Source organism: Channa argus, chromosome 20, assembly GCF_033026475.1.
Source record: "Channa argus isolate prfri chromosome 20, Channa argus male v1.0, whole genome shotgun sequence".
Lineage (NCBI taxonomy): Eukaryota > Metazoa > Chordata > Actinopteri > Anabantiformes > Channidae > Channa > Channa argus.
In genome coordinates this window covers 10,699,554-10,727,014 of record NC_090216.1, presented here as the reverse complement: position 1 = coordinate 10,727,014, position 27,461 = coordinate 10,699,554, and the positions used below count along the sequence as shown (strand labels likewise).

Here is a 27,461-nt window from a genome sequence, read left to right as displayed (position 1 = left end):
CAAGAAACAGGGTTTTCAAGGGAAAAGTAAGAAAGAGTAAGAGTGAAAACAGCATTGTCTTTAAAGAGTAGAGGAAAGTAGGTAGGAAAGGACAGGGGGAGGAATTGTATAATAGACTGATGTGGAAGGAGGTGAAAAATGGCTCTATTATACGCCTAATAGAATTTCCCTTGGCCCCAAAGGAAAACAGAATGGATTCTCCCTCCTTTCCATTTTGCCTCTCCATCCCCTCATCCCTCCATTTGCCCGGACCAGAGATATAATTTCATCACTCTTCACTTAATTGTGTGTTTTGCTGGCAGAGCCTCACTCTCTGTTCCAGCAAAAAGAGGCAGGTGGGAGAGGAGGAAGAATAGCAGAATAATAGAACAGAGTGGGAAACCACATCACTTCATTTTTATAGATGGACAGCTTGTAAAAGCGATGGGTTAGGTGGTCCCCTCTGAGTAGCTAAGTGTAAATACAGCAGAACACTGAGTGAGATCTCTGGAAAACCCTGTGTCATATGGGATATATGATAAAGACTGATTTACATTGAGTACACAGCAGATACAGTATTTGGTTTGCTCATAATACACAGTTATCTATTCCCACAAGACCACAACCTTTTTTTACATAAAATGAAATTCCCTATTACACTGAAATATTTTAAAAGTGATCAAAAAGATCAAAGATGAAAGTTTATGAATGTACATTAGGCTTTAGTCATAATTTGCATTCATGTTGTAGTTTAGAGAAATGCCTTAAAAACATCTACAACATATGTATGTGATATGAGTGATACATATGTCACATAGAGGCAATCAATAAGCATAGAGCAATATGAAATAAACATCTTAAACCACTCACTAAACAACAGAATTATAGAAATATAAATAAATACAAATAAATACATAAATAAAAGACACAGTATATTTAAGTGTATATCATTTCACAGATAATTCTAAGTTGTTTTTTCCATTACAAACTAATTATACAACTATATGTTATATGTTATCTTGCCACATTTTTTAAACATTAGCCTTGTTAAATAGGATATCTGGTAATTTCGTATTGCATGTCCATAAAATCTGAAGAGGACAAACCCGCCTGACTTTCTATAAAAGTAGTCCCTAGTACAAGTCAAACTCTAAGAACATTGGACCATTTATTTCCCATAATGCAACCCCTTCCCCCTACAGTAGGCTTTATGTTATACATTTGTAGAGTCAAACCCACCTTCTCTAAGCACACAGTTCCTCCTGATTCTTATATCTTTCAGTTAAAAAGGACACATTAGTTATGTGAGCTTGTTACTACACAGTTAAAGAAGTGAAGTAACTGCTTATGCATTCATTTGCAGTATAAAAACTTCATTTCAAACCTTACAAACACACCCTCTCATGTATTGTTTACCAAACAAATTGAAACTCACCCTCACATTCATGCCTATTTGTATCCAACAAAGAGAAGAAACCTGCTCGACACCGACGTTTGACCTCAGAGAAAATCAGCCACGTCTTCCCTACTGTCTCAGCCAGGAACACTGTTTTGATGCTTCCAAAGTCTGGGCCTTGTATTTGATCTCCTTTTACAGTCCACCGTGACCAACGATACCATGTGTGCCCACGTCTGGAATGATCTGCAGACTTACTTCAGTCTCTGAGACAAAGATGCTCCTGACCTTTGACCTCATCTCAGTGATCGCCTTTTTAGAAGAACACTAAGTTGTATGGAATGAGGCACAAAAGGCTTGGAGGGTAGAAGATTGGGGTCAAGTATTTTAGACTGTTTTATTGCAGCAATGGGACTAGTTTCAGCCTCAATATAATTGCATGAAATCAATGAGTTTAGTCATTAATAATTTTACAGGCCATTAGGAGATGTGAATCACTGTATTGATAATATGTCACAACATGAGTGACTATTAGCAAAAAATTCTATTTTTTATAAACACGGGCAGCATACAGTGTTTGATGACTTGTTCTAACTGTGCTCTGACCAAGGATCCAAACTGATATATAATGTTTTTGTATTTCCACAGAATCAAACTAATGCTTTAATGCTACATCAGAATATTGTATCCCACATAGAACAGGACTTTGCACTGAGCATCTATTTTCCTTTTAATTACTTTAAAATACGAAGAATGAAGTTTCTGAGATTATTATATGCTGGTGTGTGGTATTTTGTGAAAAGACCCATGGAAAGGTCTTTTCATTGAAAACTTTTCACAAGCTCACATTTCTGGACAGTCCTAATGGAGTTTTGTTTCATTTTTCTCACTTTATCCCAGTGTGATTTGCAAAATAAATAAATAAATTGTTATTGTTATTCAGAGATCACACTGAGGGTGAACCATAACATGTAAATTTGACAAGTTAATTGTAGACGACAGATCTGAAATGAAATAATTATTTTCCTGTAATTGAAATGTATAATTGTTATGATTTTATGTCTTTTTCTTTTACATTTTACAATATATTGTCATAATCATCTTTTTCTGTATATGTCACAATCCTATTCCTGTGTTTAGTTGTCCCCATTTTCCCCAGATTTATTTCCTGCACTTGGCTTTTATTTTGTTGCTCGTCCTGTGCCACTTCCTGTTAATAGTCTGTTTGGTTTCCTCACTACCTGCTCCCCTGTCCTTTTAAACCCGGCTCTCCCCTCAGTCTGGGACCACTTTGTACTGTCCCTGTTTTGAAACCTTTTCCTAGTGTGTCTTAATGTTAGTTACCATTTTGTCTGGTCCCTGGGTGTACACTACATTTAGTTCTCTCTAGTCTGTATTCTGTCTGTCTTGTATGTGTGCACCACATTGGTTTAGTAGCTGTTCTGTCTGATGTTTTCCCAGTATGTGTATAGTTTTTTCCCCTGCTCCCCTGGCACAGTCCCAATCTAAGTTGTCCTCCCATTTTTGGTATTTATGTTTGGATTTATGTTGTTTTGTTACCTTTTGTTCTCTTAGTCAGTCTGTAAGTTCATTGCCCTCCTCGTGGTTGTGATATTTAGTGTTGACCCCTCCTCAATTCTTTATAATAAATACCTCTTTGTACTGTGTCTCCTTAATTGGGTCCTTGCACTTAAATTACTCAACCCGTGACAGTATATGTGTAGTGAGTAATTTAAAATTACTGGATTAATTGGATTAATTTTTATTCTATTTTACGTTAAAAGTTATTGCTTTTCTTTTTTTTTCCCTTGCTTTTTGAAATACTCAAAACACTCTAAACAAAATAAAGGGTAACATTGAAGCTATAATGTAACTGTAATGTAACATAAAATGCTTTAGGAAATAATCCCTTAAGAGTAGTTTTTTGTCATTTCCTTGCTACTGTTTTGTAGCAAATCCACACATTTGTGTTCCTAGTGATGAACATTTTCTATAAACACATATTCTAAATAAATTGGCTCTGCAAAGCTGATGACTGGAGCCACTCAGTAACCACGACATTTCTTCACTCAGTTCAAGAAGCAGCAAAAATTTGACTGGTCACCCAAACTCAATGGGGGCCTCTCCTCTTTCTCCACCACGTCACTCCTGCACACATGGCTCCCTTCACACATCAAACATTCCTCACTAATGACTCACTGGAGGTTAGCAGCAGTTAGCAGGCGAATGTGTTTTCCATTTGGACCACGGTTCACTTAGAAACTGATCTCGGGTGCTGTGACTGGGCAAAACCTGACACTTCTGATCTGAATAAGCAGAAACAGGTCCAGAGGGGCTAACCAAGGTCAAAGATGGTTGTAATCCACATTTACTTTAATTGGATTGGGAGCATAGTGGAGCAATATTACTGCTGTATATTTAAAATACTGTACAATATGTTGTTTATTACAGCTGACAATATACCTCTAGCAGTGTAGTTTTCATTCATACAGTATAGTGCATTAAATATTATACACAATATTTTCAGATTCTAACACTACCACTGAGTAAAGCCCACTGTGGCTTAAAAATACAAAACCCAGTGGGAACCCATGTCATGTCACGCACCATTACCTCGCCATTTCATTCACCATTGTGTTGAAAGGATTTGGGTATGTATTATGATAGTATTATGTAGCTGTTGCTACACTGACCACATGCAATGCTATAATTCATGCAAGTCACCTTTATTAAACCACAAAGCTGTCCTACACTGCCCAACTTACCGTCCCATGTTCCTCTTCATTTTCTCGTTGTGCTGCAACAGTTGAAGCCTCCAGTAATCAGTCTGTCACATTTGGCTTGGATTGCATGTCAGAAGGACATAGTGGCTTTCTAAGAAGATGCACAGACTTTCTTCATCCCAAGGGCAAAATACAATACAATCTGAGATGGTTTTAATTCATGGGCTATGGTGATTGTGTTGGGACATGCATATTTTGAGCCTCAAAGTGTAAATATAACAAACATTATATAAGTAGGCTTTGTACTGTGTGTGTTTAAAGTGGCGAGGCAAGGGCATGGCATTTACAGAAGGGAAAGAACAGTGACAAATCAGTCTAGTAATAACAACATAAAAAGTGGCATTATTAAAGCAATATCACATGAAAATGTGACTTTACAATATAGCCTAAATTTAATTATGAGATAATATGTAGTAGTTGGTAGTGGTAAGTGGTTGTTATAGTTATTTCATTTGTAATTAATTTGTCCATGTGTTCATGTGATCATTTCATATTTTCTAATTTAGACTAGATTTATGTGTATGTGTGTGTGTATGTGTGTGTGCTTTAAGCTTATGTTTTCTATGCAAGTGCATGCACTCTGTGTTTGTGTGTGCATCATTGGATCAATACAGAGCAAAAGTGCATTTAAGAGCTTTATTACGGGTTTTACTGCTTGTTTCCTGTTGGAATTTTGCAAATTTACATAGAGTATAGTACAGTATATGTATTAGTATACTATGAACATTCAGTATTCTCAGATCTGTACAATTCGGTCCTGGTGCACAGTCAGTCTTGTCACACGAGCTACATTACCAGGGCTTTGACAGTCTCCCACACACTACAAGATTCTCATTTCCATGATTACCTTGTTATTCTCAAATGCAATGTCATGACATGTTCACCTTCAGTTGGGTTTACTGTACAAACAAAATCTGGTCCCTCTTACTCAAATATCACATATTTATTAAACATAAATACTGTCCAATAAAAGCCTCCTTCAGTTACAGTTTCCGATAGGAGAATAAACTGTGAAGACATAGAATTAACTAGCCTACAGTAATATTGATTGATAGTAGAATAGACAATGAGCTTTCAGGAATGGTGAAGGTATTAGATGTAGTTTAATAGCGATAGATAATATTGAACTGATCCATTAAACATAAATAATTTTCTACATTGTCATAAAACCAACGAGGCCCAGTGGTGCATAATTTCCCCCTTCAACATCTTCCATAAAGTTGTAATTTATAAAGATATTAATTTACTACAGCAAAACTATATTTAGACAGGTTTTAATGTTATGATTATGAATTTAGTTTTGGTCAAAACAGTTGCTCACGTCCAACCCAATGAGCTTTACCTCCCAGATTAGCAATTTAAGATTTTGCTGGTTTAAAATTTTCTGAATTTAGGACTGAAGACTTGGCCTACAGTATGTTTCAATTCATTAGTCAAAATGCTACAGGTTCATTGAGTCAAAGCCTGCTGGGGAAAAAAAATCATAAACTAGGGTAGATGATTCTAAGGTTCAGTATGTCTTTATCTAGCACTTTGATATGTGAGTATGTAGTACACTGTGAATAATAAGGTGATTACTGTTCAACTGTTGCAAGTCACTTTTGTATGAACACATTTCTGTTTATAGGACACTTGATTCAAAGCAGTGGTTCAACATTTTGGCAAATATCGTTTTCTTGCTTGAGATTAGATAAGCAGATCAAAACCACTTTGTTATCTGTCTGATGAGTCCACAGGCAGGTACTGTAGTGTAACATACAGCAGCACAGAAACAAGGGAAAACAGCTTTGTTTTATCTAAACATGAAGTAAACATGAAATCACATATTCCCAACATTAAATATTATTTAGCACTTTTTTTCACAGATTTAGAATATTCTACAGTTGCTAATAGGTATAATTATTGGTGGAGCCAGAGAAGCTGTTTCCCTTGTTTGCAGATTTAATGCCAAGCCAGACTAACTGGTTATTAGCATTTAATCAGACACATATAAAAGTGGTACTGATCATCTCATCGAACTTTGTGCAAAAAAAGAAAAGCTAGCACTGCAAATCACAGACAGAATTGAATTGTTAATCAGGTGGTGTTTTTCCAAATACCCTTTCTAGTTCTGATTAGTCCAAAAAGACCATTTCTAATTCAAAATCCATCATCATGAGCTGTCTTTCTAATGACACTACACTAATAAACTCAATAGTTATTAGTGTGTAAATTGCACCGTACAAAGGCACCTCACCTCCTTTGCTCTTCTTATCCCTTTAAACTAGGTCATATTGTAACAAAATCCCTTTCACATATTGTACAGCCACCTTCCAAGCTTTAACTACAAAAAAAGGAACAAATTATTTACAAATATAAAAACAATAACTAAATGAGATTAACTTACAAAAACAAAATGTACAACATCAGGAGACACCTGAAATAGTTCCCAGGCACTCCTGGTGCAAAAAAGATGGACATTTAGATATTTAAGTGCTACATTCTAAGACAACAACAAAAATACAACAGCCAATTTGAGTAATATTATGCCATTACTTAGCACATTATCAGTCATTATCAGTCCATACTGTATTGGCAGGTCACCCACTACCTTCTGGCATAGTTATTATAAAGATGTCAGGACAGAAAGTTGTGTGATAAAACACAAGACAAGAGACACCAGTTTGAAAGTTTTTTGTAGTTACTTTAGTCAATAAACTTTAGTTTAGTTGTTTTTGTATCTCATCCCAACAAACAATCTTTTTAAACTCTAAAGGTCTCATGTTTGTGTCTAACTATAACCAAAAGCATGTTTTTTTTTTTTTTTTCAGAACTAAAAAACGACCCATAATATCAAATGACATAGAGACTACTGAGTCTACTACAATGTGGGCCAGCTACATACTGGACTGTAGATATGGTGCTGATAACAACCGATAATGGCCATTGGATGAAGTGGTAACATTCTTGGGGCGGGGGGGATTAAACCCTTTGGAAATTAAAACAGAGCACACCTTAGAGAATATACCTTCATTTAAAGTAACACTACAGCATAAAACTAAGTACACTAGTGGTTAGTAACAATGTATAATCTGTAACAATGAGTAACAGATGCATTTGGTGATATAGTTTAGCACGGGTGACTATTCCTTCAAACATTTACTGAAAACAGCGAATATTGAAAAAGTAATCCTGGTGGTCATTAGTTGGCAGCGTAACAACCATACCAACATATTTACAATGCTAAAGTATGATTTGGGGAGTTTAAATTGTTGCTACACAACTCAAAGTAAAAAGTCAATATTACATGAGAGGAATAAATTTAAGTTTTACTTGTTACTTGCAAATGCAGAATCTCAGCTTCACCTATAAATTTAAGCAATTCAAACCTTTTTCACTTCTCTCTTTGATGAATTGATCCCACATCCTTTGACTTTTGTCCCTATAGTGACTTGCCTTGTATCCACAGGTCATTGTTCCAAACAGTTAGGAAACAAGACACCCACTTTCTTTTTTCTCTGGCCCTTTTCCCTCTTGTATTCATCTGTCCGAAGGATTGTCAGTCGCAAGAATCACTACTTTGAATAAGCACAGTGTTTCCTCATGAACATTAGTTAACTACTTAACTAGAGTGTGACCTGTTGTAACACAATCATTTAAGATACCCTGAGAAATGAAGCCAAAAACATAGAAAACCCTGGATTTTTGCTTTGAAGTGCATGTGCACTTGTTTTGTTTTCGAATTCACGCACTGGCTGACAATAATTTGTTAGTTTCTACAATCTGTTTACTATCAAGGTAGCATTTTACCATGTATAGCACACATTGCAAATTATGCAATTTTTAGACATGTTATTAAGACACAGATTATATTGACTACTAATATTGAGATTAAACAGAGTATGGTCCTCTCATAAGAGTGCTCCATTCTCTATATGGCAGGATCTACTGTGTGTTTATGTGTGCATGTGTGTGTGTGTGTGTAAATAGTACATGCATGCTGACATACTGTAGCTCGGTGTGGATGTGTACATCTCTACTTGTTGTGAGTACTTGTCTGTCTATGTACATACAGTACACATGGTTGTGTTTTGATTTCTACATCCCTGCCCAACAGACCACCTACAGTGGCTGGCAATGTCCAACCAGGAGTTCTTATAGCACTTGTCGGCAAAAACCAAAAGGAATCCAAAGTTGTGATTAATTCCACATGTGCTGCCACTCCATGTCCCGAATATAACACAAGTATTTAAAAAAAATCGTAAATAGCTGGACTTTGCTTCTGAAGTGGCTTGAAGGCCAACACGTTCATTTGAAGTGCATCCAGGCACCCTTCATCTGCCAGTCACATCTGCAGGTGTCCTGAAACTTTGGTATGCAGACCTGCCCCAGTAGCAGTGACAGCTACGAGCCAACTGTCAACTTAAATTCTAACATGGGCATGTAAATAATGTTGTTTGTCAGGTACAATCAGGAGACATTTTGTCCTCTTTAGTAGCATAGATTTGAAAGGTGGCATTTAGTGGCACAATACTTGCTTATGAAGGCTGTCAGTAACTGACTGTCCATGTTTAGGAATTAGGAATAAAGAGGCGGAAAATGAAGAGCCAGGTATCCATATTACCTTCAAAAGCCCACTGCTGCTCCTTAATTATAAACCTCAGATGGCAGTAAGATGGATGTCAGTTAGTATGTGAAAGCAGGTGGATATCCAGACTAACAATGGAACTAACACAGACACTTTTCCTTCTATATTGGTTTTACATTGTTTAATCTGTTATAATGAATGGTTAAAGGACATCTTGGTAGCTAAGTGAAGAGTTTTGACTTCCTTTGCATTGATTTGATTTGATACATTGTTATTCACTCAGTTTTTGTCTGGTTTGGGGTATCTTCCTGTCTTCACTTGTCATCCCTTTGACTGCTGGCTCCTTGAGGGAATAGATGAAAGCAGTGCTAGCATGAATTATCTGGAGGGAAGGAGACCATGGCATAGTATTAATTTTAAGGTTCAGGTGGTTTGCTTTTTGCTAAGCGTACATCAGACAACAGAAGTGGCAGTCGGCTTTGCAGCACTTGGCCCGAGCACCAGGCTTTGGGCAATGTCATCACGGTTGATCTTGCGCAGTGCCGTGCACAGCGTGTCCATGCTGGCGCACTCCTTTCTTGCCCAGTCAGACAGGAGTGCACGGACAGGATGCTCTTCCTGCCGGAAGGTTTCGATCCGCTCCTCCTCGTATCCCAGGAGGCCAGCCAGGTTGCACCAGTCGCTATCGTCCATGTGGTTGCAATTGTCTTCTTCACTGCCCCTGAACAGCAGCTTCTCCACTTTCTCTCTGGTGTGAAGAGGAAGGAGCAAACAAGGCTCTTCATCCATGGTGACAACTGAAAGTGGAAAAGAACACATTATATTGTTTCATTATTTGAAAATGTAAAAAAAGTAATTTGGATAAAATAATACACATTTATAAGCTACCTTTTTGTTAGTGGTAGTATGTCAACACAGTCGATACACTCCGCTCCTTTTTCAAATGACTGACATAATTCACATAATGGAATAATCTCACAAATTCCCACTCATATACTGCTCTCTATGACTAACACAAATAAGAAAACAATAAGGATTCTGCCTACATCCTGTTTATGAACATTTCCCTTTGCTGTAAAAACATAAAAAATAAAAAGGAAATAATGGCATGTACATTTTGTGCAGCAGTAGTAGCAGTTGTTTGTTTGAAGTAAATAAAAGAAGCACTGGGTGAACAACACTAACATAATGCAAGGAAAATATATTTTAACTCCACAAGTCAAAAGCACTGGTTGTTCCTCACAGAAAATGCCGCACCACATCCCACATGTTAATAATTATGATACTGTAGCAAAAATAAACAGAGAACTTCTGTCAGAATCAGTTTTTCTTCTGCTTGCACCTCAATGTTTTCTTCCTCCATCATCATCTGGGCAAATGTCCAAGAATTTTTCAAACTGGTTTGTCCAGGAAGTATAGGAAACTGCCAGGAGCACGTGCTGCCATAAAAACAAACACTGTAGCTCTATCTAATGTAATGCCTGTTTGCTGATTTGCTACAGTAAGTTTGAAAGGTTGCATTCAACGTAGAGTTGATGAAGATGATGGCTCATTCCTGAGGGGAAATTCTTTTCTTTCAACTGACACAGTGTGACAGACCAGGGTGCAGCCTTTGTGTACTTTCACAGAAAAAGTTTAGGTTTGCTATGCATCAGACTCATCTGTGGTTTAGATGAAAACTCATTACATTTGAAATCCAGAGCCAGAAAAACACTGACTTTGTGCTGAAACTTGCTTAATCTCAATTAAGTCCACTAGTTTAATAAATGAGGGCTATTGTATTTCTTGGTATTAAGGGAGTGGCTTTCTAAAAGTACAGTAGTAGTGTACCTGTGTGCACCTGAGACTGGCCCTGCTGCTCCTGCAGACTTTGGCTGTCCACAGAAATGCCACTGTCGCTGTGCAGCTTCTCCCCCTCAGGTGATGGTGTCTGGTTCTGGTTGGTTGTGCAGTTGTTGGCTCCTTGCTTGTTCTGCTTACAGCTGTTCCACCTAAAATAAAAAGAGTCGAGCAGAAAAGCCCAATACTGTAAAGATACTAAAGTGGATGAAAACACCGGTAAATTTCTTTGACCAACCTCATCACTATTTATCAGGATTAAACATAAGTTTATTTAATAATTGACTTAAAACTGCAGTAACAGATTTTTTTTGCCACTTTGCGTCAGCAAATGCCAGCATTAAAATGAGCCAAAGGCAAAACAGTAAGTAGCCTGACTGTTATTGACCAGTAAAACAATAGCTATAACTTCTGCATCTTCACCTACATGTAGCACTGGCTGATAATTTAGGAGGAAAGAAAATGTTGAGTCAGAAACCTCAGGTGAACTTGTCTTTTATGATGCAAATCTGATTGCTGTGGAGTTCATTTACTAAAAAATTATTGATTTAAAGACTGATTTAAAGTATGCCAACTCTGAACATGTGCTTCTTTGGCATGTGTGCACACCCAGACCAGGTGAGAACACTTACGTTTTAAATGTGTTGGATTATTCAGTACTAAAATAAATACTTAGTACAGTAGGTGTGTTGCTGCAAGTATTGTGCTGGGTGCTCTGCCAAGAATATCAGAGCAACCCTCAAAGCAGTGCTGTGATACCAGCTTTACAAAAACTTTAGCCAAGTGTTACCATAGATAAAATTAAAAATATAAATGTAACAAAACATGGTTAAGGTTTAGATTTTCCTAGGGAAAATTTTCGCTTAAACTACTGGTTTAGATTTTAACTCGTTTTAAACAAAATGTTTACTGGGAGTGGTACATAAATTTGTAATGCTGAACTTTATTGTCCTCACCTCTTGAAGATTATGAAGGCCACAACACCAACCACAACAGCTGCCAGGATGGAGCAGTAGATGGGAATGAGTTTGTCATTCAGACCCTGGTAGAGCCGCTTATGGGAATCACCATCAGTGGTGGTGGTAGTGGTGCTGTCGGTCGGGCCATCTGGTGGCAGATCCCACCCCAGATTACCATCAGTGGGTAGGAAGGAACCCATAAATGATGTGGGAGACACTGAAGGGTACTGAACTATGGAGGACAAATAGGTATGGACAGAAATTCAGTACAAGCTTCCTGAATATGTGAAAACCAAGTACATAGCAAGAACAGGGATTTACTGAACATTTTGATATTTCCATGTCAGTTAAAAGGTCATGTTCTGCATTGAATTATGAACCATTATAAAGCTGTAAACACAACTTGATTGGGAACGCATGAATAGCAATGAATGGCAGTGCAACATGTTGCAACATTAGAGTTCATTCGGGGTCTCATTTAGGGTCACTTGAGAGGGTCTACTAACTACTAACTAAGTGTTAATAGCCACAAAGATGCAAAATGAATGATTATTGTCAGTTTGTCACCTTTAACACCGTTCACATTACAAATAATTATTTAATTAAAAAATTAATGAACAGTTATTGAACAGTGCAGCTATAATGTTGATGTAGTTCAATATGAATGTAGTAGAACTCTAGTAGACAAAGCACTGGTTACTCATACTGCTTTGTTGATCACACTGAAAGGACACACTTGTTCTTGTTCACAAGTTTAACATTGACAGGCAGATTGCTGCAGCATCAGCAGTAATGCAGATGCTATAACAGACCATTGTGGTGAAGTCCATGTTCCAACCCTCACCTTTGGTCATGAGTTTTGGGTACTGATCAAAATAATGAGATTGTAAATACACTACCAAAAAAAAAAAAATACTACCAAGAAAGTCCCCACCTGGATGTAACTAAGAAAATATGTAAGAACCTTCCATCTGATAATTACTTCAGTCTCAGTTGACAACAAGTTATTCAACCCCAAACTGATACAATGGGTAGCTGACTACCTGAATATACTGAATGATGAGGTTTTTCCATTGAGGACATTTTCCCTGATAGCCTAGACCTATTTCAAGATGACAATAGTGGGATTCATTGGGCTCAAATTGTGAAAGAGTGGTTCAGGGAGCATAAGACATCACATTCCCACATTGATTGGCCAATTTAACCTCACTTAGAATCTTTGAGATCCCCTGAAGAAGACTTTACTGAGGCCTGACTCTCTTATCATCAATATAAGATCTTGGTGAAAAAGGAATGCAACGCTGGATCAGACATTGCATAAGCTCATGGAAAAGATGCAATGACAAATGTGTGCTGTAATCAAAGCTAAAGGCTGTCTACAAAATATTAATGTGTGACTTTCTTTTTGGCTGGGCGGTGTTCAAGCAAACAGCCAAAATTAATTTTCTCCATCTGATGCCTGGACTCAGTCAGAGAGATTAGGGTCTCAGTCGATAGTGTACGTAGTTCTGACAGCCAAAGGGAGCTAGAAGCAAAGCCTCAGGTCCTTTGAGTCAAAAAGAGCCAATGGAAGAGGTTTGCATATCTAATCATGATGACTTCTGGGTCCCCTTATTTGGAGCTTTACCAGGCCTGTCCAACTGGTAGAAGGCCCCAGGATAGACCCAGAACATGCTGGACAGATTACATATGTCTTCAGGTCTGGGAATGCTTAGGGATCCTGCTGGAGGAATTGGAAAATCCTATAAAGTTGGACATGTATGTTGCAAGCCCCACTCTGTGACCCAGTTCCAGATAAGTGGAAGATCATTTAAAAGATGGATAGATGGATGGATAGATTTTATTCTCAAAAAACAAAACACTAATTTGACAAATGTCAAAATCGCAACTATCAGATACAACCCTCTCCAAGCTAAAGGTCACCCCTCCATTAGTAGCATCAGCTGACTAAACATGATTTACTATTTGAGTATTTCCACCTTGAGAATATGATGGGAAATTTTTATTTAATTGTTAAATATAGCTATAAATATGTTGCTGAGCCAGACAGATTTTCTGTCTTCAAGCTCCATTCACTTTTCTTCGGTTCCCTGGAACAGACTCTGCATAATAATGAATTTTTTTTATACTTCAAACAGTGCACACATCAACTCTCACGTCACTTGAACATATTTCCTCTTCCCAAGGGAGCCATTAACAAGTGTAGGAGCAAATGCTTCCATCCAGTCCCTCCCACTTTCCTCTGACCATTAACACTAAGCAGATATCTTCACTTCTCACCGCGGATATGGAAACCTATCCTCACTTGTCACTTACTTACAGTTATTCATATCATCAACAGGAAATCATCTTGTTGGCTTCCAAAGCTCTAAATACCTCAGGAGAGCCACTGAGTGCAAGGCGGCCATTTCTCACTAATGAGGGGAAAACATTGGTGACGAGAGCTCATTTAGACAGATGCACAGAGCTGCTGTGGGGTTTTTAGCTGGACCAAGTTTGAGGATGTGACTTTATGTCAACACCAACATGCTGAATCATTCTTAAACTGTAAACTCATTCATTTTTTGGACTAAAAATATCTTCCAGATAAAGTTGGTGTCATATTACTATCACTATTATTATTACTTAGTAATAGGACACTTTTTTCACTGCAGGGTTACTTCATTGTGCCAGTCTGATGTGACATGTGACAGTAAATAGGTTTAGTAGTCTGTGTTTTTAATGGTAAATATTCACAATTGTCACCACAACCTGTTTGTCTTGTTGTACATTTGAATCCAAAGTGCACCGACTTACACTTCGCTGTTAGGCTTTAGGGAATAAGATATGTAAAAGATCTTGTATAAAGCCTTTGGTGGCAAAAGAAAGGAGCTGCACAAACTGACAGAGTGTTTCAAATGATGCCATTAGAATTAGCACTGCTTGAGGCTAAAGACTACAAGGTTGAAAAAAAAGATCACCTTGCAGCCAAATGCCTGACCCAGTCGGAGGAAAACATCATGCCTGTGGGCGCTACTGTCACCGGAGACTTGGCTGTCTGTTTCATTGTTGTGAATGCACTGAGGACATTTTTTTCAAATAAATTGATTAGCATGTAAATGGTAATTAGCTGCTTATATAGCTGTTTTATCCAAAGCGCTTTACAATGTTGCTTCTCATTCAGCCATTCAAACATACATGCCCACCAATGGCGGTGGCTACCATGCAAGATGCTCACCTGACCCACTGGGAGCAGCTTGGGGTTTAACGTCTTGCCCAAAGACACTTGGACACATAGCCAGGACCGCGGATCAGTTGACTGACTTGCCAACTGAGCTACAGCCCCCCTAGATGTACATAATGGCTTTACACACAACCCTGCTATGCTGCTATCTGCAGAGTCATGTAGGGAGGGCAGATTTTCTATGTGTAGTGTAATCAAGATGGGGCAAAGGGACGCAGGACTGAAATTTAAAATTATTATTTAATATATTGTCCAGTTGAGCAGGAATCACTGTAAAATACTTTAGGTGATAGGTGGCAATTACCTATTTTCCAGATAAACAACTTTGCTGAGAACTGTCTTTTGTTGTCTTTTAGGGAAACACAATAGTTTAAAATCATTACTGTTTGTAATTTTCTATTATCTGGTGAAATATTTATCTTTCAGGAAGAGGGTTTGTTTAAAAATTCAAAAGTCTATGTCAATGTCACTACACTGTTTCCTCGCATCTGTCCCATTCTCATCAATGCAATGTCATCAATGCCTGGAGAGGATTTTATTGCATCCGGCTCAAACCTCCATTTGAACTCAGTTGTGAACTGATTAGAATATAAGTCTGGATAAACACATGTCAGCTGCAACATGACTGGTTGGCAGAGGCTCAGAACCACAAGGTCAATTTTTCTCATAAACTGTCATGAGTCCGGCAAATTGCAGAACTTCATGCATGGAGCACAATAAAAATACCAAAATGCTGTGTTAATAGCTGGGATTAAAGTATCTAAAAACACAACATACACACATACAAACAGACTTATATTCTGAGATATTAAATTACTTCCCAACCTCTTCAAAAGGGTCCAGATACATACAGATACATACACACCACCATCACCCACATGTCTGTCTCTCATCGGCTGTGTTAACCCCCTATCAGTACATGCACACACGACACACACATACTCGAAACCAGACACCATTCATTGACAGAGATCTTCTTTGTCCAGCACAAATGCCCCATCCCCATCTTTTTATCCTTCAGTCCTCTTTCAATGCATTTTACCTCTGGCTATACTCTTGCTTGCTCTAACCTGGCATTTCCCTTTCTGTCAATCACTACTGTGGTCACTTGGACAACACTCATTCAGACTCTGTCTCTGAGTGTCTTCATTGAAGGTCTTTGTCGAACCAAAGTATTTTACTCTCTTTGTTCATTAACTATCAATCAATACATTAACTACATCATTACTTAGCATCATTACTTTGCCCCAACAGCCTCTATTATAAACTGTGAAAACTGGGCCCTAAGTGCCCTTATTGAACCAGTAGCTTAATTTCTCACATTGCATGATCTGCCTTAAAAGGGAAGTGATCATCTCCTGCTGAGCTCAGCTTATTGGCAGTGTATGAAGACCTCAATGGTTACCAAACAAATGCTTTCTTTTTCGTGCTGAGACATTTGCCCAACTTGGCAATGATGGCTTACTCCTTCTTGTGATGAGCCAATTAGAACCTAATGTTTAAGAAGAACAAAAACTTCATAATTACTTTATGCTTGTGTAAAAAAAAAATCACATACAAGTGTGAACAAAACAAGCATTTCAAAGCTCAAACAATGAATGAACATATAGCTGCAGGCCTACTGTAGCAGTGTTTCCTTCCTATGTCATATGTATTTTACAATAGAACAGAAACAAACAGAGCAATTTGCTGGTATTCACATGAGTAAAATCATATAAACCTTAGGGGTAAATTGTGAATCCAGTAAACAATAAAAAACATTAATTTGATTTGTTCCTAACTTGGTTGTTTTGGAATTTTCCTTCCAGCTTTAATAGTTAATAATTAACTGGAAATCCAGGCAAACACATACTTGCCAGTAAGAGTAAGTGATTATATAGAAAGAACTCACTGCACTATGCCCTCACATGAGTATTTTGTATATAGTGAGAACCGGTGTGTAATTTGAGGGTTTGTGTGTATGTGTGGGGTAATCAGTGCAGCAGCCACGCCTGAGTTAAACTCATTATTCGAACCTGTTATAGACTCTTGCAAACAGGTGTTGCTGCTGTTTCAACATCGAACACTTTGAGATCCGACTCTGGGTTTAAACCCGAAAAGGGAGTGGCGTCAGACAAGTTGTGTTTTTATTATATGTCATTACACCTGAGCACAGCTGAGACTGCTGCTAAGACCTGCCCGACAAAACCTCAACTGCCTTTACCGAAGATGGACAGTGATATTGTTACAACAAGCACAATTCATATGAAAACACAGATTATTAAAGAATGCTGCTGTCCCTGTTTTGCATATCTGCCTATAATAGTATGATTTCTTTAATTTCAGAATCTCCTCTTTCTTTCTCACACTTTCCCTTTTCTCCTTGAGGCCTTTGGCTTGGTTCCCATATATGTTACTGTTCTGCCCATGTGTTTCAGAGCAAACACAACCCTGTATACGCATGTAGATACATTTGTACAGGGTGCAAGTGTGTGCACGTCTGCCCCTGTGTGTGTGCCTCTGTGTATGCGTCTGTGTGTGCCTGTGGTCAGCACTCGTAGAGGTCAACCAGAGAAACCCGAGAGTACAGAGGAGTAACTCCATCGCTTTTATCGACTGGGCCCCTTCTCAGCATCTGTTCCCTCTCTCTGCTCGCTCAAGCTTTCTCCATCTCTTTCATTTCCGTTTCAATACGTGTGTACTGCTCTCATTGTCAGTAGTTTTCTATCGTACGGTTAAGCTGCGGATTTTCATGTAATTCTTGTAATACGCTGATTACATTTTGGGTTCCCTTTTGTTTAAGACACACTCTAAATTTTATAACTGACTTTGTTACGAAATGATTTACTAATTCTTTATGGATGGATAAAAGTTGAGATATTCTGGGTAGCAACATTGTGAGAAATCATCACTTAGTGATTTTCTTGTTTTAGAATAATGGGTAATAATTTGCTTTTAAGAAGTTATGATGATTTTTTCATTACTAAATTGGTAGTGCATTTATATTTTAGGCCTGATTAGTGCAAGTACAAAGTGACATACATAATGGCTAAATAATGACATTCACTGCAGGTTCTCTGTATTTGACTAATATTGTGTCTTTTAAGCAGCTGGCTGCACCAGTGATGGTTTAAGTGGGTCACTTAAATAGGGGCGAATACATATGCCACCACCTGTTTTTTTTTTTGTTTTGTTTGTTTTTTTTGTTGGTGTTTTCACTTTATGAACATTATAAAAAACTAAATTGAATTCACCATGCCTCAATGTTAAATAAAGCAAAAGGTGAAAAGGCCTGATAGAGCTGATAATTTTTAGAGACACTGTAGTATGTAGTATGTCTATTTATACATCAAAAATGTATAAAAAGACATCTTCATTTGATGTATGTGCACTTAGCATGCAACCATGCAAGTCTTCACTGTGACATAAAAATGCAACACAGGCCTTCAACACAAAATAATCCATGAAAGTCTCTCTTCACTCAGTAATTCAGTCTGTTATTGCAGATAAAGAGATAAATATCACAGCGACAAAGACTTCAAGCTTGGCAGAGACACACTTCCCCAACAAATGCTATAAATCTCCATGAGGACAAAACCTTGACTCTTCATGTTGAACTTCTGGCAATCAATGAACGGCACGAGCAAAAACGCGACTCTTGTGATCACCCTTGGACCAGAAAAGCTCAGTCATACCAAACTACTTCCCCAAATTTCCCCAAGAACGTCAAGAAGCAAATTCCAGACGGGTGGCAGGCAACTTCAGGGGACTGAGTCATGTCCACAAGGGGTCAATTCTTGTTTGGCAGCAGAGAAAGAGACACAGTAGACTTTAAAACTTTCTTTATCATTACAATGCCCATAGTGTGTGGAGCAAGGAGCAAAAGGGTTAAGGAAAGAAGGTCGCCTGTGGCCATAGAGTCAGTCAGTACAGATATAAGCCTGTAGATGTGTGCAGACCATATAGCCACACAATGGCTGACTGTGCAATAGAAAGACAGTGAATTATTTAGTCAGACTGGGGTTGGGGATTCTTCACAGCTATTGATGTGGCAATGCTTTGGATGCCAGAAATCAGGAAAGTCAATGGCATTTTGTCTTTTATTGTTTTCCCAATTTGCCTTCCGCTCTTTATCTGTCTTTTGGGTGCTTGCTGGAATTGACCATTTGCCAACACATCCCACACACAGGCGATGGTCCAATCACAGCAAAGCAACCATAGCTAGACACAGAAGGCCCATCAAGATTTGGAAATCTCTGTACACTGACCTTCAGTATAATTGACATTCAAATTTTTTTTAGTCTTTGCAAAAGCAAAAATATGCAAAAGCAATTAAAACATGTGTTTGTCTCAAACCTACGCTGAAAATGTTAGCATGTTTAGCGCTAGCCCACTAACAATAGTAATAACAATAGGTCCAACTAATTGCCGGTCAAATAAATGAAGCAGCTGAACAGTTGTAACTGTATGTTAAAACAAAAAAACATTTCTTACCAGGACTAAATAGTTTTGACTGTTCTAATTTGTGAGTGTTTATTTGCAATCTTCAGTTTGTAAGGATTTTGACTTTTTCCTAGGATAATACTTAGCCCCAGTCTTTTACCGTGTCATATTGTAGCAGTCAATGGAATATTTAGAACCCCTTTACAAGATAAGGTTTTTTAAAAAATGATATTAAAAACCATAAAAAGTCAACCAAATTCAATTCATTTCAACTTTATTTATTTAGTGACGGTGCACAATATCGTAATTTGGTGGCCTTGTGGCTCAATAGGTAGAGCATCGGGCTGAGATGCAGAAGGCCACAGAATCAAATCCCACCCCACAATGTGTGACCCTGCCCAGCCATCAAGGGCCACCTTGCATTTTTAATCCTAGACAAGAAAAACTTTTGACTTATTGACTCTTTTTCTATGACTCTATGTTTTCCCTCCTTCTGTCTTTCTGTCTTGATTCAGTTGAACTGGTCTTGCCCTGAGTGCCGAGCATGGTGCTGGTTAGCAGATTGTGCTTTTTGATTTCTGGAGGTCAGCCTGTCCATTGTTAAGCTCAACCAAACTCAGAAAGGAAAGAGCTCGCTCCTCCTACTCACCTATCAATTCACTAACCCAGTCACCCTGCCCTTCCATTTCTACCCTTTTGATTCCTTACTACTGCACTTTTTCAACCTTCATCCATAAGACGTCTTAAATCTGTAGTGTTCCATAAATCATCTTATTGATTGCAGTCTGTGCGTAGGTGCGGGGGTACCAGTGCCTTTTTACATACACTTTGATTGTGTGTGATCTGTGACTCATACTTAAGTGATCCTCTGAATTACCTTTTTGTGCATGTATATGCATGTATAATATAATTTAATGTCATGTCATAATTGCTGCCAACCACAACCTGTGGCCCCTGCTGCTACAGAACCAAAACGTTTAGGCCTTGGTTAACAGGTCAGCCCACATATGTGCAGCCAGTCCTGGATACAATCTCAAGAAAAGAACAGGGTCATGGAGTGAAAGCCTCTGTATCCCATGAGCCTTGAGGGCTTGCAGCCAAAACCTCAGGCTGATAAGAACAGGCAGCAACTACTCTTTCAAACTCAAGCATTGCTCATTCAACCACAGTACTAAAGAGCCTTCTCATAGTATGTTAATATGGCTGGCCACTCCTATTGAAAATTCCTTTTGAAATAATCTCTCTCTGGGCTCAAGCAGGCATTACCCTGTAACCAATAATATTATGAGTCGTATTTCACACCTGTTTCATACCCAATCCTGTGATCCACAGAGCAAGCTCAATCTCTGAAAGCAGTTAAGCATAGCTACTAGTACAGTATCACTGGTTTGTTTAGCTGATTTATAATAACACTAGTTTTAATAAATTTCTCTTGCCCTGTTGTTGTGGTGACGCCTGAAAAGATTGTGGGGATTATACCATGTTGTTCAGTGCACATCCCTAAGGGAATCTCATGCTACCTGATCTGCCCACAAAAACCGTCTCCACACACATGCCTCCCATGACCTTTGACCTCTGACTTCGCTTGCCTGACTGCAGAGTCATATCACACTTCTTTAGATAAGCATCTTGCCTTCAGACCTTCAACTCTGTGGGTCTAAACTTACAAAGTCTGGTTGGTATTAACATGTTTTTCCATCAGAGAGAGGTGAAGAGAGTGAGTTTTTTTTCCTCATAAGACTCAAAACAAACCACTAATCCCTCTGGAAGTGTGGTAGGAAATTAGATTTTCACTCCACATATCGGCTGAGCCAATATTCAAGTAAAGCATGCTAGACTAGTAACTTGTATAATCTCAGAAACAATGCAAACAGCAACAGCAGTAAATCCAACTTCTCTCTAAAGATAGACTACAGTATAGCCAGGGTGATATTCTGTTCCTTCTGTAGAAACTCTATCTCCAATGTCTCAAGTTACGACTTGCCTTTTCATAGGCAGTGGCCATCCGTGTGTTCCTCTCTCCGATCACCCTCCTGACTGTGTTTGGCCTTCAGGCCTGTGTCGCCTGACTCCACGACACTAATGGATATAGACGTCTGGCAGCACTACAGATTTGTGGGCGCTGATAATGCTTGTGCTTCAGTAAAAAGATTACATTAGGAATAAAAAGCACAAGATTGGGTTAGAGTGAGGAATAACATATAATGATGAAGCCCATACACAGTTTGCTGTCAGCCATCATGCCTGGAAACTCAGGCAAATTCACATTCATTATGAAGAATACTGTGTTAGTTATCTAAAGGATGTTTTAGAAACTGGAGTTCTGGTTTCTTGTATCTTGATGAGGGATGAATCATCTATCTATCCGCTATTCTTCTCTCACAGACCACAAGTTGAATCAAGCCACATTAAAGCATCATCCTCAATGAAAGATGTTTTTTATATAGTGGAAGGGCACTTAGTAGAAAGACATCATTACATGTTTTGTACACTGGTTCTGATCAAATAACCTTTTTCTGTCTGTGGTGTTTTTCTGGTTCTTTAACACTAGACAGACACTTTGTGATTTATTAATACTTGATGTTGCATTAACACTTTTAATTCACTATCAACCTACTCTCCCATGTTTATAGATGGATTACAGACCAGGCCTGACCCAGAGACCCCCGGTCAGGGTGACCACCCCAGGTCCAATATGAATTTGAATGTTGAAAAACATAACTTAAAAGATGTAAATGACATAAAAAAGATGAAAAATACTAATGATATGACCAAACTAAATACAAAAAAAGGCACTCAAAGAGAGATTAAAAAGGATGAAAAAACAAACAAACAAAAAAGACAGAATGATTAACGAGAGACAGAAACATCAATTAAGACACAAAATGAGAAAAACACACACAAAAATAAGATTTATATGACTGCAGACAAAAACTTAGCAAAAAGAGAAAAAAGAGAAAAAATCAACCCGAATGAACGTTGACATGTAAACTTAAACACTAAATGACCACTGTCTCTCAGTTCCAGGAGTCCATTTTTAAAATAATATTTAGATTACATTTGTGCAACCCCTCTGACCCCCAACCCAAACTAATTAAGTAAAACACAACCTTGCTAAAACTGAACATCTATAAACATCTAAATCAATCTTTCATTCCTATCTACATGATCTTGATGGCTTGAATTTTTCAGTGTGATTTAACTTCATTATTCAAGGTAATTGTTTGCCTTAACATCAGGTCACTTCTAAAATTAGTCACAAAATTATATAAAGCACTGTTTTAGTCATTACTGCTCCTTAAAGTGGCCCCATGGGTGAAACTAAAATCGCTCTCAGGCCAAACAGGATCATGAGAGAAACACAAAAGATTCCTTTTGGGCAGAAACTTCTGTTCTGTCTTCACCAATGTGAAAACAACATCCTTTAAATTGCTACCCCAACAGGCTGCATGGATGATCAACAGCTTCCTTTTATTGTTATCTCACAAAAGCATTGATTTAATCTGCGAGGCATCAGGTCATTGGAATGAGGAGTGACTCCACTCATTAGGAATTCATGATTTGGAGTATGATACCCACAGGGTGCAACGATATAAAAGAAATTCAGATCCCAGTTCAGATCTATGGCCTCCCTCTAAACCCTCAACATAGAAAGAGCGTTGTCTTTGTATCTTTGAATGGGATGAGTTGGGGAAGACAATGACACAAGCATCAGCGTGGCATTTAGGTCGATAGGCCAACAATGTCTATAGTGTGATGCTGAGATGATCTGATTATGGGGCTGACAATGTGGATGTCCACTGTGTCGAAATGTCCACACAGTGCTGGACAGAGAATATGTGTGATTATTCAGTCCACCATGACCCTGGGTGCTACACCCCATCATTCAACTTGATGGGCTCTGCACAGAAGTTCATAATAAACTTGTGCGTTGTTTAGAGGGGGTCATCCCACAGACATTTGCTAAATAGCTGAAAAAATAAATCATTGAACAAATGGATTAATTGTCTTGTCAAAAGAATAGATCTGTTTATGAGGAATTTCACTTTTCTTTTACTAACAAAAAATCAATTTAGTGAATGCTTTAATAATCTCTTTGCAATTAGTTAAGCCTTCTCAGCATTATTTAGGATCCATCTCTGCAAAATTGCAAAAAAAAGCATATAGATAATATTTAAGGTTTTATCTGCAGATCCTGAGGTTGTTTTTACATCTATCCTGTTTGTTAGGGACCTTCAGACTTTTCAGCTTAGTCCAAATTATTATAGCAAGTGTGAAAAGTGCCTGGGACCACAGTCCAAAACAGGTGGTCTCGATCCGGATTAAATTGAACTATAATTTGGTTTGTTTCTAGTGTGATTTTTCTGTTTGGATGGTCCAGATATTAGATCGATTACAGGAAGTTAAGGCAGGCTATAATCACTCCTTAAACAAGAGAAGAAGGAAAAGAACCAAAACAGCATTAAAAATCAACCAGGGCAGCAACTGGGGAGACAAGCTGACGGGATATTGAATTCATGTAGGTCAGAGGACAAAATAAAGACTAAAAGGTTATATGAGAGGACAGGAGAGCGATGCCACTTGGAAGTAAAGAAACATGGGATGTTGACAGGATGTAGGTATGATGTGCAGTGAAGTTATTTTGTGAACTTGAGAGACTGCAATGTGAAGCCAAAATTAAATCAATCAAATCTTAAATAAAAATATGAACCTTGCTTTAGACTTTAAGGTGTGAAAATGTTCTTAGTGACACCCACTAATAAGGAGAAGCCTTATTCTAGACGCTCAAACTAATTAAAAAAAATCATGTTTGGGAAACTTAACAGCCATGACCTACTTAGAAAATTATGTTCATGTTGCGGTGTTAGCAATGGTGGTGGAGCTCTGTGGAAAGATGGATATTTGAGTGCTTTTTTTTTTTTACATGTTGGGGCATAAACAGCCAGTGCTTATGAGTGTGTGATTTGTTGTATTGTTTTACGAGATAGGATCAATACCATTCTCAAAACTGAAACTCCATACAGAAGCTAGACTTGCGGACTAAAATTACAAGCTCAATATATATGTGAATATGTACACAGACACCCAACTTTGTATAAAATAGAACTGCCTAAAAGACAGGTACATGAGTAAACTAAGGGTCTCTGTAAGCAAACTGCCTTACCTTGACAAACTGTGTCACTAGTAGAGTTGCATGGATATAACAACTGCCCTTCTTCACAGGTGGTGCATGGGATGCATGGTTCCCGAGAGCTTTCCTGGTCTGAGTATGTGTCACCGTTGCACTCCTCGCAAATCGTGTCGTGGTCCATCTCACAGCTGAACAGCATTCCGTAGCCTTCAGCACATTTGGTGCACGGCTCACACCGCTCAGATTGTACACTGAAGTAATAACCATAGTTGCACACACAGATGGCATCGTTGGAGTCTGTGCAGGGCGTGTCCATACGGAATAGACCTGTGCACTCTGTGCAGGACTGACATTTCTCCGTGTGACTTAAGTTTTCTGAGAAGGTTTCACCTGAAAGCAGAGGGAAGATATTGGCCATTTAGCCTTGTATCAAACAGGAGGCTGATTTTTGTCTTTCATCCCTTCAGAAGCTCAATACTCGGTTTCATTTTATTTGTATATGTATATTTTGTTTCCAGGCTGTTCTTAAAAGATTTCTCTTACTTGATTAGCATGCATCTCAAACATGTATATGTTTATATACCAGCAAGATTTCCTAGGACAGATATATCTTCAGAGGACATAATCAATATTGCATGTTTTATGGAATTGTATTTCGGTTGGATAGAGAACTGGGAAACACACTAAATTATGCAACAGAACCATTTGTAAGAGCAGCTTTACTGTGTGTGTGTGTGTGTGTGTTGTGTGTTGTGTGTGTGTGTGTGCGTATGTGTGCATGTACGTGCGTGTCTTTGTGATAGATTATGAAACAATGATTTCAAAATCTCTTGTCAAGCATATTTATTGGTACAACACAATTAGTTTTGCAACCAGGGAACACAAAGCTTAATTAGCCAATGAATTGATAAGTTGATTGACAAGAAAATTATAAGCACCTAGTTTCACTTGAGCCCTGTAATTTGTAAGACAGAAATTCTAAATATTTCAAATATATTCTTGCTAATAGGTATGTTGCAAGAATCTTTATGCCTTTTGTCCTTTTGATATAATAAAACAAGCTGATATGGAAATGTTTCAGTAGTTGCTTACATTTTATGACCAAATGTTTAACTGATAAAGACAACTGCATTACATTCGTGTGAACTAAACTACTCTCATGATTACAGGCTTTTAATTAAAAATGCGCTGCTACATCTTACTAAAACATCTTAGCATGAATGTGAGCTCTAGATGTCAGAATTTCAGATCCAGCCTCCTTTCGACCTGATTGCTAAGGCATCAACTGAAGATGAAAGGGGTTTATGTGGAGATGATCTAAGTAACTACAATCAAACCTTTATGTTTATTTTTGATTAATCCGCATACTATTATTTTATGTTAATAAAATGCCTTGCAGTGGTGAAAAAATACAACATTTCGAGCATGATAATTGCTTTATGGTGCTTATATTGTCCAGCCAACAGTCAAAACCTAAAACATATTAAATACTCACATTTTAGAACTTAATACCAGAGAATGAAAATGTTGTTCCTGCATCATTTCAGTTCTGAATTAATGAAGTAAATTAAACTAAAGGAAACTAACCTAAACTAATGCAATCTGTGTGTGGTAGGAGACAGGAGGCTTTTGACATGCAGTCTCCATGCTGCTGCTCAGTGTCTCATAGCATATCAAGTTTTGGGCCTACACCACTGGGCCACCAACCACGGCAAAATGCTCTGATGATGCCGAGATTAAAACAGAGATGAGAGGAGATAGATACTGAGACTGATGGATTGATGACAAGAAAGCAGAGGCCATGTCATCTGAGATGAATCTGTGCCTACAAATCAGTCTTAAATTGATGGTGTCAAATGTGCGTCCTTCACATTTTCGGTTAATTATGTCTTTAGGAAGTGGAAAAACTCAACTCCCCTTCTTCATGTATGTGGGGCTGTTAGTGTCCAGTCATATACTGTTACTCACCCCCCCTCACCCCCATTATCTCCCACAACACCCTTATTCCCTTCAAACACACTCAGACTACCCTCACCCCGACTCCCCATGAGTGCTCTCAGAGCCATTATCATAATGCTATGCATCAATAATGCAAGCCAATACATTAATAACGCTGGCTGCAACATGGGGAGGAGGAGGGGTCATGGCGGTGGTGGGAGGAGATGGATACAGACGCTCTTTTCCTGGCTCAGCATATCATGTCATAACAGTACTTTTTTTTTTAACATTCAATCCTTCACTTTGTTTTTAACACCCCTAAAAGGACTCCTGAGTTAACTGCTCTGGCTACTTCACAGTGTGAGGTGTGTGAGTCAAGTGTCTGTGTGTGTGCACACGCGGGTGTGTGTGGGTGCGTGTGTTGTCTGAGCCTGCTTCAGTGTGCCTTGGACATGTTTGTGCATGTGTGTGTTTGTGTGCGTGTGTGTGAATGAACCATTAGCTGCTGACTGAGTAGTTGGCCTTGTCTCCATTCCAGCTGTACAGCTGTGCTAACTCTGTTTCATCTCCACTCATTTGCTCATTCATCCAAACTCCTCCGAGTGTTTCAGCGGGCTGTCCTTTTTAGCACACCAGTCAGGGTCCTGTTAGTTATCTGTAACTGTCTTATATAAATGGATGCTTGCACATTAGATGCTATCAACTGTGAGGGATACACCTAAAACAACACGGACTACTGTATGGTTGGGTGGGGGTTTAGGTGAAAGAAAATAAGGACTGACTGACAGAAATAAATGGTAGTAAGCATTAGAGCAGTGCAGCTAATATTAACACATGAAGTGAGATACCAGGGGCCTCATCATTCGAATCAATTTGTTATGTATTTGCTCTTAATTTTTGGTGAACGTACAAGGTGGTAAAAATCAAATCTTGTCCACACACTATATGCAAAGTATCAATACAGCACATGCAGTTCTAAACATGTTAAAACACCTCTGCGTAGTTCAGCTCTATCAGCTCGCATTACAGGTCTAATCAATACATTTGATGGGTTCTTAAAATATCATTCTGATGTTATCAGATGGAGAGTCATCTGCCTTAGTGTTTTTCCATGAGGCACTGCAGAGCCTGTCTGGCCTCATGACAGTTTAGAGAACCTGTCACTGTCTATGTTTGTTCATGTCTGAGCAGAACACAATGTCCAAATGAAAGAAGAAACTTCAC

The 27,461-nt window shown here is 38.4% G+C and overlaps 1 protein-coding gene across 2 annotated transcripts in view; it reads right to left on the bottom strand.

Moving 5' to 3' along the window:
* Nucleotides 1–4,780: 4,780 nt before the first annotated feature.
* ngfrb (nerve growth factor receptor b) overlaps nt 4,781–27,461 on the bottom strand; it is a 28,325-nt gene continuing 5,644 nt past the window's right edge. The window contains exons 3-6 of one of the 2 annotated variants that reach the window (XM_067489149.1): nt 24,333–24,689; nt 11,521–11,755; nt 10,566–10,716; nt 4,781–9,522 (exon numbers count right to left, since the gene is read on the bottom strand). In XM_067489149.1, coding sequence (XP_067345250.1) covers nt 9,142–9,522; nt 10,566–10,716; nt 11,521–11,755; nt 24,333–24,689 — 1,124 coding nt within the window. In that variant the 3' untranslated portion in view covers nt 4,781–9,141. Of the gene's footprint in view, nt 9,523–10,555; nt 10,717–11,520; nt 11,756–24,332; nt 24,690–27,461 lie in introns of both variants that reach the window. The other variant, XM_067489150.1, reaches the window with a different exon arrangement.